The sequence below is a fragment of the Myxine glutinosa genome, chromosome 4, assembly GCF_964187855.1.
Source record: "Myxine glutinosa chromosome 4, kmMyxGlut1.1, whole genome shotgun sequence".
Classification (NCBI taxonomy): domain Eukaryota; kingdom Metazoa; phylum Chordata; class Myxini; order Myxiniformes; family Myxinidae; genus Myxine; species Myxine glutinosa.
The window spans coordinates 85833346-85845028 of record NC_136264.1 but is presented as its reverse complement, the minus strand read 5'-3'; the positions used below and the strand labels follow the sequence as shown (position 1 = coordinate 85845028).

The following is an 11683-nucleotide window of genomic DNA, read 5'->3' as shown; positions in this document are numbered from 1 at the left end:
CGTACGAGGGAAACCAAAAGTTGAGCTCGGCCCGTTGAACCAGTGCGGCTTCGCCGAGTCGAGAGGGCGAGCACGCCGAGTCGAGAGGGCGAGCATGCTTGGCAGCGATAGACTGCACGACCTGAAGTAGCGTCTCGTTTGTTTAGCTGTCGGGTCAAAGGATCGAATACATATCACGCCCTGAAGTAGCGTCTCGTTTGTTAGCTTTCGGGTCAGAGGATCGAATACATATCACGCCCTGAAGTAGCGTCTCGTTTGTTAGCTTTCGGGTCAAAGGATCAAATACATATCACGCCCTGAAGTAGCGTCTCGTTTGTTTAGCTTTCGGGCCGTGTTTTGTCCGGAGTTTTAGACATAGTTAGTCATATAGAATACACATGGTATACGATCATCTATCATAAGCATGAGCCCGAGTGTCGTGAAAGGCTTTGAAGGTCCCGCTCGACGTCCTTAGAAACTCATCCGTGCTGCGGCGAGTCCTCGAATGGTGCCAAGCGAGCCTCCATTGAGGCGATTCCGGGCAGCGGAGTTCGCCGGCCTCGTTGAGTAGCCACATGTAGGTGGGATTTCGACGAGCCGCGATCAGAATCGCCGGCCTCGCAGAGTGGTGCCCGCGAAGGGCGCAGTGCGTGATTTGCGCGTAGGAGGTGATTCCACCGAGCAGCAATTGATCGGGTTGTGCCCGCGATGGGGCAGCGCGCGATTCGCGCGTAGGTGGGATTTCGACGAGCCGCGATCAGAATCGCCGGCCTCGCAGAGTGGTGCCCGCGAAGGGTGCAGTGCGCTATTTGCGCGTAGGAGGTGATTCCACCGAGCAGCGATTGATCGGGTTGTGCCCGCGATGGGGCAGCGTGCGATTCGCGCGTAGGTGGGATTTTGACGAGCCGCGATCAGAATCGCCGGCCTCGCAGAGTGGTGCCCGCGAAGGGCGCAATGCGCGATTTGCGCGTAGGAGGTGATTCCACCGAGCAGCGATTGATCGGGTTGTGCCCGCGATGGAGCAGCACGCGATTCGCGCGTAGGAGGTGATTCCGACGGGCAGCGATTGGAATCGCCGGCCTCGCAGAGTGGTGCCCGCGTTGGGCGCAGCGTGGCTTCGCGTGGGAGGAGGTGATTCCGACGTGCAGCGATTGGAATCGCCGGCCTCGCAGAGTGGTGCCCGCGTTGGGCGCAGCGTGGCTGCGTGTAGGAGGAGGTGATTCCGAGCAGCGATCGGAATCGTAGGCCTCTCGTAGGCCTCACAGAGTAGTGCACGCGACGGGTGCAGCGCGCGCGATTCGCGCGGGGAGGTGCTTCCGAGCAGCGATCGGTCGGGCACAGAGTAGTGCACGCGACGGGTGCAGCGTGCGGCGTCGCGTAGGAGGAGGTGATTCCGAGCAGCGATCGGAATCATAGGCCTCACAGAGCAGTGCACGCGACGGGTGCCGCGCGCGCGATTCACGCGTGGAGGTGCTTCCGAGCGCGGCATGACAGTCAAGGGAGTCGTGAACACTCGCGTGGTCATCTCATCTCGGGCCGAGGCACGCAAATCAGTTGGTCGGGCCGTCGGCTCCAAGCGGGTCCGTCGTTCCGACGGGGTTTTGGCTGCAGGACGTTGCCCAGTAGCATCGTTCTCCAGGCGTCTTGCCGGAGTCCGTCATGCCTGCTCCGGCGTTCGGGCCTCAGGAGAGCAGTTCGCGTTTTGACGACGCGGTCCCGCTAAAGGCTTGCGAGGTCCCCATCGCATCCGGTCCTTTTGTGGCAGACCGGCGGCGAGAGTAGTCGGAGCTCCGTAGCTGGAGCTAGCTCGACAGGTCCTCCGCCGGTCATTCTTCTCCGAGGTGGGCCTCGCAGGAGCGCGGAGAATGTCGGGAACGCTCGTCTGTGATCTGCGTTCATCCGGCCATCGCAAGACTCGTGTCCCGCCATTTCCGAAGATCATAATTGAAATTAAGTGTTGTGAAAATCAACCAAATCCACAACTCGTCCCATAGATAGGTTTAATTTCAATTAGATCGTAACATCATCCTGTAAAATACACCATGCAACATATATGTCAGGATCAAGGCATCATATGAGAAAGATTGGATATATCAGTCAATGCAAGCAAGCCTAGAATATAAGTGGGTACATACCATTCAATTCTACATGTCATTGTATAAAGTCGCAGGAGTGGCCTCGAGTCGCGGTCGTCCCGAGGTCTTATAGACACCGCCCAGCGGTTTAAGTGAGCGTCACACCTGGGTTCAACTTACATTTTCACCACAACTATATTAAGAAACTTGGGCTTAATTTGTTTGAAGCGGTCTGAAGATGAGTCATAACGCCTAAGGCCTATATGTACTGTATTGTTGGAAGAGCCGTAACGCCGATGTTTTCGATATTTCATGGTCATTTTAACAATCGGTTTGTTTGTGTTTCACACTGAATGAAAAACATAAAGGTGTGCATGCTAGCATGCAGATTGTGATATATGACAGGTTCGACGATTTTGTTGCGGTTTTGCCATAAAGGCAAACCCCCTTTAGTTAATTGCACGACAACATGTAGCCTGCTGTAGTTAGTTATTTCTTATTGAATGTAAGATTAGCCCTTTCCCATTGTGTAGCAATCAAGACCGATATGCGTTGAGAGTAGGCAGGATTTCAAACTTTCGTGTGGTTAAAGGAGGACATTTCTAATGAGCAGGAAGGCGTGGCCAAAAGAACAGGCCCACGTGACCAAGGACGGGTCGGGAACACGTCACCAGCAAGCGACCAATGGGGTGTGAAACCTCCCCGAATGAAAGGGGGAAGGACTGAAACATTCATTGGGGGAGGAGGGATTGAAGGCCAGCATGTGACCGACCTCAGCCAATGGGAGGCTGTGGAACATTTTGGAGGCGTGGGCGGGTCTGATAAAACCCCCCGCCCATCGCATTTTCATTCTCTTGCTTTTTGCGTCGACGCCCGACACCCATCGCTCTTCGCCGATCTCTGAACTCTGGCTCTGGACTCTTGCTCTTGCATTTTGCTTCGACACTCCGCTTGCATTTGTGCTTCGCCGATGCCTCTTGTTTGTCCAACCTGTGCTGAAGTTCGTCCGTGCCGACTTTGAGGCGGCGGTTCGTCCTTCGGACCTTACCTCATCCAGGTTGCACGTCCGGATCGAGCTGCGCACTGTGCACACCAGACCACGTGGCCACCTTCGAAGTCAGTCCTTGCGAAGCACATCGGTACGATAATAACCAGAGTGTTATTCCCTGTCTGTGTGTGAGAGTGTGAAGGCGCCTGTGGGGTTTATTATTAGGTTGTAGCGGCTACCGCTGGGTTTTCACAATCGCCTTGCACCTATCAAGGACGCGGAGCGATCACCATGCCGGGCTCGTCCAGGACGCCCGGGCAGGCCCGCGCTCAACTTGCCAGGCCTCGGTCGGGACGCCCGGGCATGCCCGGGCATGCCCGGGCAGGCTCGCCCTCAACTTGCCAGGCCGCAGCCAGGACGCTGGGCCACGCCCCCTCTCGCCTTTCCTGGGCAAACGCTCCGGGATAATATGTATATATATTGCTGCCCGATAAACGGGCTTTTCAGAGTGCCTGAGTGTTTGGTTTGATTAAAGCAACTCGGATGAATTCCAGCTTTTTGTCGCGTCCATTCTTCCGATCGACGTGGGAGCCCCAGCTCCTTCATTGGTGACCCTGCCAGTGCAAGTCGATTCTGGGGGGACGTGTGTAGCGGCTACCGCTGGGTTTTCACAATCGCCTTGCACCTATCAAGGATGCGGAGCGATCACCATGCCGGGCTCGTCCAGGACGCCCGGGCAGGCCCGCGCTCAACTTGCCGGGCCTCGGTCGGGACGCCCGGGCATGCCCGGGCATGCCCGGGCAGGCTCGCCCTCAACTTGCCAGGCCGCAGCCAGGACGCTGGGCCACGCCCCCTCTCGCCTTTCCTGGGCAAACGCTCCGGGATAATATGTATATATATTGCTGCCCGATAAACGGGCTTTTCAGAGTGCCTGAGTGTTTGGTTTGATTAAAGCAACTCGGATGAATTCCAGCTTTTTGTCGCGTCCATTCTTCCGATCGACGTGGGAGCCCCAGCTCCTTCAAGGTAAGGATTGATAAGATTGAATCTTCGTCTCTGTTGCCCTGTGCCTTCTAAATAAAAGGCTGTACATTTTGTGTTACTTTCAAACCTGTTCGGAAACGTCTTTTCTCCATTGGGCTAGCATCATCCGAGACCGAATTTGGCTTGAATCAGGTCCGTAAATCACGTCAGGTAACGCCGCTTTCCACACCGTGCAAATCCGCTCGGCACGCAATAAGGTGTGTGAAAGCGAGGGTTCGATCCCCGAGCTCTTTGGTTGCTTGTCTTGAAGGTATTTGGGATAAATTTACCAGCAAACTCTTCGGCGCATGGCTGGGAGGTTGCCGATCGGAATTGCTTAGCAATCCGTCAATCACGAGTTTAGTCGCTCGCAGTCGGTGGCCTCAGTGGAACCGGAGTTCGAGGGGGAACAGGGCATAAACCCCCCTTTGTACGTCGACGAACCCGGCATCCGCAACAATATGTTCGGCATGAACGGCATATAAATCAAAATGGCCGTGTGTGGAGGATCAGCTGCCGTACCGCCGTAATGACATCAGACGTAATCACATCACCGTGTCATGTGACCAGATCCTCAGCTCTGATTTGTATACATTTGAGGGGACATACTGTATACATACATACATACATACATACATACATACGGATGGACAAACACTGTTCTAGACGGCTTTGCCCATAAAAACAGAGCTGACACCTTGTCGCATTTCCATTAAATATATTGGAGTCATTTTGAGGCTATTTGCTTAATGTGCCGAGCAAAGTATCATGGGTAGAATTCAAGATGGAAGTCATTGGGGCTATGCTGAAAACTGGATTTTACTTAATCGATTTACATTGTTTATTTCGGCAAAACTGTATTTAAAATATTTTATTTCGCACCAGACGAATAATTTCGGACGGATAGCGTGTAGACTATCCATGGTTCGCAATATGATTGATACCATTAATGAGCTTTATAGATTTTTCAAGAACTCACCCAAGAGACAACGGTGATAACGCGCACATAGCTAACCGAAAAGGAGTTTGTACATAAATTACATGCATGACAATGACATGAGCTGTCAGAGGGCTTTGCATGAATTGCAAGGACATAAACAACGGGTAGTTCACAGTTTAATGGGATTTGAGCCTGGGATCCCAATGTAATGAGTTACGTGCTCAGATGGGAATGCCATACATGCCAAGCACATCATGAGCTAGGTGTAGCATTTTGTGGCTAAGATCTATTTAAAAAAAACTTACATGTATGAAACTATACGTGCTGTATTTATATAGTTGTGCTGTTGCTGGATTTATATAGTTGTGCTGTTGCTGAATTTATTCGAGCTGAGTGCAGGCTGTGTTTGTCTCATCGAAAAGTCTTGTGTTATCTCGTATTGGTCTGTATGTCCATGTGTGTGACATGTGTGTGGCAGCTCCACTAGAAGCCTTAGACCCTGCAAAAAAAACCCCCAGACTAAAGCAAGCACATGAGACCACGTGATCCATATTGCACGTTTTATTACAGCACGCACACCGAGTTAAACACGCCTGGTATGACAATGTACATTTCTGCTACGCAGTAGTGTGCCCACCACACTCGCAATCTCAGCATGTCTGTCTATCATTTCTCTCATCCTACAAGACTAAAGATGATTCCTATAAGGGTGTGTTCTTGATAGGCAATGCTGCTGGGCAGGTATTTGTGATATTCCATCTACATATTACGTATGCAAAAGTGTAAGAATTTATATCACCATCACAGTGTGGTGCAACCCTTCCCCCCCAAGGGGTTGGTTGCTCCAGGATGTTTAAGGGGTGGGGCATGAGGTGGAGCTTGATTTACAAGGACAGGGTAGCAGCATGTACATTTTCCCACCCACGTTCAAATCATTTAAAATATTCCCTTTCCCACTAAATGCATTACTTAATCCTGAATATCAAGTTGAGTTGAACAGGTGAGAAATCTAAACATAACTTGTTCCTCTACATTGCATTAAAGTCCATTTCATTGCAAAATACAATGACATTGCGTGTCTGTGTTAAAAAAAAAAAAAAAAATTGCTGATAATGTTTATTATGAAAAACAATGAAAATGTAGGCTGTTTTTATAAAGGGGGCATCAGGTTTCATGGGGGAAGGGCTGGTATATATGTCTGAACCTACAACCCCATCCCTACACCAGATCTGCCTCTGCACCCTTTCCCATCACTTCCTTCTTTATCTCTCCAAATTTCCTTCCCCTTTCTTAACCCCTCACTTCCTTCCCAACCCCCCCCCCCCCCCCACTAAAACTTCACTACCCTCCCTTTTCCCCCTCCACATCGTCCATTCATCAAAATTACTATTTATCAATCCTCCCTCCCTTACATAAGTAATATGTAGATGGGCTCTACAACAAAGTGCGCCGTATTTGCATAGAATCCCCCATTCCAAATGGCTGGGCAAACACTCCTGGTGCACAAGATTCCTTGATCTCGATCCAAAGAAAACATCAAACATGGTATCGGGAATATGCAGGACCTCCATGTATTCCCCAGACATTGCTTTGCTTCTTGGCTGCTCTGCTCTCTGATCGAGCAATGTATATGCATTGTTGTGTACATGTTGCTTTCTCCATTGCCTGTAAGTTTGATGTCCACGAACCATATTGCAAATTCATGTTGAATCCTCATAAATTACTCGTTTCAAAAATGACCCATTCCGTTAGACAAACTTTTTTTTTCCTCATTTTCCCCCATGATATAATAATCTTATCAATAAATCATCACATGATCAATAAATCAGTCATGCCCAAAGTGAGATTTTGTTCAAAAATGATCTGCACAGACACAGCCAGGTAACCTCAGGTACATTATGACGGCTCAGCACACACACAACCTCTCGGATATGACGGCAGAAAGCATCTATTGAGGATAATATAATTCGCCAATTAAACCTGGAATGTTAAGTGCATCCGGCCATAGAACTGATGGACCAAAAGAAAAATTAGGGGAAAAAAAAAATGGCGCACTCAAGGAACAAGCATATTATTATGTATAAATGCGTAAATGCGCACACGTTTTACACTATAAACATTCGCCATATAATGACAGCCGAAAATTAGGAAAAAATAAAACATCACTATATATTTTATGAAAGCGCTGCTGCATTGGTTCCACGATTGGACGACAGGACCAAATATACAAAACATGTGAAGCAAATCCTCACAACACTATCTGCAAATCCCTGAATGAAAGAAATATTCTACGTATTTACATTCGTAACTCCGTGCATTCGCCTCTTGTCTGGGTCAAACCACGTGATTGTGCAATGAGAGAGAGAGGTTTCGATCAGTACCAAATGGTAGTGTTTATGACCTCGCCACAGTAAGATGGCTCCCATTTCCATACTCGTGTCTCCAACTTTCCTCAGAATATAAATAATGAATAGTTACTTAAACTTGGTTTAATTCCCATCTTTACCCCTCCGATCTCTGATTAGAAAAACAAATGAAAAACTGAACTCAGAATCATTATAATCACTCAAGCAATAAATAGATATAAATATTAACGTACGCTCAATTGTATACGTGTGTACTTGTATATGTATGTACATTCACAAAAAATAACTTGCTTGCCTTATGACAGAACAAGCAACATGAAAGGAAAACACTTGTTTCTCGTTCCATTTCTTCCTGTTTGCATTCTGAAATGACTTTCAGCAAAAAAAAACTTTTTTGAAACTTTAGGCTGAACTCTGGCTGACCATCCAGTTGGCATATCGTTCTGGGTCGAGGATATTGTTCGCTGGTTTGTTGCTCAGTTGACCTTCTGTATTGGTCATGAGCTGTAGTGGACCACCATCGCCTGGCCAGTCAGGGCAGGTCACACCTGTATGATGAAAGAGTTGGGTTCTGTTGTCATTAGCTCACATCACATGCAGAGAGGAAGAATCTTACGAACAGCGTTGTGATGTAGAGGGAAAATGAGGACATTGTATTCAAGGAAAATCTGAATTAAGAAAAGCAGAGCTGGAAACACCTGATACTCATTTGTTAAGGGATAGCATGTACCATAAAGCTTGTTTTCAATCCAGGTAGTTGGCTGGCTTTCTGTGTCATGGTGTAAATCGTGGTTTCCATCAACCAATGGTGTTTCCTCCTCCTCATCTTCACTCGCACCATCATCATAGAGGGACTCGTCAGCAGGAGTAGGGGCTGCCAGGTCCAAGTAATCCTATACCGAAACAGAAGCAAACGGGTCCCGGTAAAAATGGGTTCACATAATCCTTTAATGCACAGAGATATACAGTATGTCAGTGGGCTTGTCACCACATAAGTGATGAGGTCCTTGGGAATGAGGCCCGGGTTGAGTCAGAATTCTTTCACACTAGCCCCACGCAGGAATTTATTCATTAAAAATATATCATGTATATACAGTCACGTGAAAAAGTAAGTACACCCCATGTAAAGTTTTGACTTTTTCAACATATTTCAACATACAGCTATTTGATCTTCATTTCAACAATATTGATAGATAAAGGTGATATAATATAACAAATATCATGAAACATTTACATTTTGTAATCCATTGTATAATTTAAATAAACATAAATGCAAATTTCGCATGTGGAAAAAGTAAGTACACCCTTGGCTCTAATAGGTGGTATTGCCCCCTTTGGCAGGAACAAACTCAAGTAAGCGTTTCTTATAACTGTCTACCAGTCTCTGACATCGACTGGGAGAAATTTTTGCCCACTCCTCCATGCAGAATTCTTTCAGCTGTGCGATGTTTGAGGGGTTTCTTGCATGCACAGCTCGTTTCAAATCCCCCCACAACATCTCGATGGGATTTAGATCCGGGCTTTGACTTGGCCATTCCAGAACCCTCCATTTCTTTCTTTTCAGCCATTCCTTGGTGGATTTACTGGTATGTTTAGGGTCATTGTCATGTTGCAAGGTCCACCTTCGGTTGAGCTTCAACTTTCCGACAGATGGCCTCACATTATCCTCAAGCACCCTCTGGTACAATGAAGAATTCACAGTGGATTATATGATGGTGAGCTGCCCAGGCCCTGATGCAGCAAAGCTGCCCCAAACCATAATATTTACACCACAATGCTTTACAGTTGGTATCAGGTTCCTGTGGTCAAATGCTGTCTTTGGTTTTCGCCAAACATGTCTTCTGGTACTGTGGCCAAATAGCTCTACCTTCGACTCATCTGTCCAGAGCACATTGTTCCAGAAGTGCTGGTCTTTGCCTGGGTGTTCATTGGCAAACTTTAGTCTTGCCCTGATGTTCTTTCTGGACAGCAAAGGTTTCCTCCTGGCACACCTCCCATGTAGATCAAATTTGTGCAGCCTCTTTCTAATGGTTGCCTCGCGCACTTTGACATCAACAGTGGCAAGAGCTACCTGTAGGTCCCGTAATGACATTTTGGGGTTCTTCGAGACTTCTTTCAGCATCTTGCGGTCTGCTCTCGGGCTGAACTTGCTGAGGCGGCTTGGCCTGAACAAGTTGGCAGTTGTTTGGAATCTTCTCCACTTGTAGATGATCTTCCGGACAGTCGAATGATTGATTTCAAATTGTTTGGAGATCTTTTTAAATCCCTTCCCAGACTTGTAGGCATCTATAACCTTCTTTCTGAAAGCCTCAGAGAGCTCTTTTGATCGAGGCATGGTGACGCCACACACTTCAACAACAAAGAGCAAACCAAACTAAATGTCTGAGGTTTAAATAAGACAGGTTCCTCCAAGATCCTCTCTAACGATGTTCTAATCATTTGCACCTGAGCTGGTGCACCTGATTCTAATTTTAGGTATTTGAAGTAGTGATAAATGTAGGGGTGTACTTACTTTTTCCACATGCGAAATTTGCATTTATGTTTATTTAAATTATACAATGGACTACAAAATGTAAACGTTTCATGATATTTGTTATATTATATCACCTTTATCTCTCAATATTGTTGAAATGAAGATCAAATAGCTGTACGTTGAAATATGTTGAAAAAGTCAAAACTTTACATGGGGTGTACTTACTTTTTCACGTGACTGTATGTATATAAATAAATTATCATCATTATCAGCCTATTTTTAACTGTCCACTGCAGGATGATGGCCTGCCTCCTTCAGCTAACGTTGAGGATATTGGCATGCTGGAAATGCATGCCCAGGGCAGGATGGCAAGATAGTTTGGCCATTAATTCGGGATTTGGCCCGGGTGACAACAATCAGTCTCGTACTCTTTGCGAAAGACCCCCAAGGATGTTTAAGTCTACCAACGACCAGTGCTCTCACACGGGGGTGTTCTGGCTTAATCTCCTGCTGATGGATGGCACACACAGTGGTGCAAAATTGTTAAGGATGACAGTTTATAGCTGGGTCGAGATTCAAACACAGACAAGACAGCTCAAAGGGAAGTGCGCACACATCTAAGCTGTCCTGCCAGCCCTAAGTGAGAACATAACTACATGGAAAACTGGAACTGCACTTGGTAGAGCGCAAACCTCCACCAGGCTGAGCAGTTTACATTTTGTATCCCACCAATAGGCCGGATCTGGATTCGGACATGAACCAAAATCTAATCGGCTTGTTCTTGTGACCTAACCAACTAATCCAACTAGTTTTGTCATAAATTGTCCACAACTTTTTGAGATATCATGCTATATATAGTTTTGGCCCTATCTTTAAATGATGAAGAATCACTTTTAAAATTGTAATTCTCGTATGCGTTTCCGGATTTGAATCTTCACCAAAATTGAATCAATTCTTCCTCATCACACACCCAACCTGTCCATAAAGTTTAGTCAGAATCCGTCCATAACCTTTTGAGATATCCTGTTTACAAACAGACAGACTGGGGTGAAAACATAACCCATCACCCCGCTAATTCACCCCAGATCCACTTTGTTTGAAATTCCAACTTCTTTCCTGGAAGTCCTTGCAGTGTCCATATGTTTTATACCTCTCCCACCGCCCCTTCCCATGCCTTCCCCCACCCCATTCCCATGCCTCCCCCCACCCTCCCCAAAGCCCTCTCCCTCCCACAGATCTCTCGATGTCCCTGCTCTCAAATGTTGTGTTTGTGTCCTTCCCCCTCTCTCCCCATCTTGTCTACCGCTCCCCATGTTATATGTTTTATGTGTCGGTTTGTCTTTCTGTGTAATTAATGTTAGCGCTTTCACGAGCCTCGATCTTGTATACAAAAAAACAAAAAACAAAAAAAAGCAGGATGAGGAAAAGGGCCTGCTCCTATTCCTCTACGGACAAGTATTCCCATCATCTTATATACTGTTGTCTCTCCAATTGTTATTTCATGCCTTCATCTGCAAATGCACTCTTTGTGAATCTTTGCTAACCTGCACTCCTTTATTATCTTTTCTTCGAATCACCTTGGTTTGCCAATCCAATCTTATTCTTTCATCCTGTTTGTCAAAGCAGTGGTTCACCATCATCTCCCATCTTCCCCCCAGATGATGGGAAATATTTTGTGTTCTCATTACAACTCATTTAACTCCACGTTTTACAACCACATGTTTCCTTCCATTGTATTGTCAATATATGCAACACCACTCCTTAAAACATACACAGAAATCATGATTATACACAAAAAACAAACACATGCACACACATCATGATTATAGACACACGCGC

General features: G+C 46.8%; 1 protein-coding gene and 1 long non-coding RNA gene across 2 annotated transcripts in view; both read right to left on the bottom strand.

Annotated features, from left to right (window-relative positions):
• Nucleotides 1-1965: 1965 nt before the first annotated feature.
• LOC144891546 (uncharacterized) lies at nt 1966-2167 on the bottom strand. Its single transcript, XR_013622981.1, has 2 exons — nt 2115-2167; nt 1966-2007 (listed from the first exon to the last, which is right to left on the bottom strand). It is a non-coding gene; the product is annotated as an uncharacterized LOC144891546 (long non-coding RNA).
• A 4203-nt stretch (nt 2168-6370) lies between these two features.
• LOC137424946 (proto-oncogene tyrosine-protein kinase receptor Ret) overlaps nt 6371-11683 on the bottom strand; it is a 172083-nt gene continuing 166770 nt past the window's right edge. Inside the window, exons 19-20 of the mRNA XM_078775263.1 lie at nt 8102-8264; nt 6371-7919 (exon numbers count right to left, since the gene is read on the bottom strand). Coding sequence (XP_078631389.1) covers nt 7774-7919; nt 8102-8264 — 309 coding nt within the window. The 3' untranslated portion in view covers nt 6371-7773. The remainder of the gene's footprint in view (nt 7920-8101; nt 8265-11683) is intronic.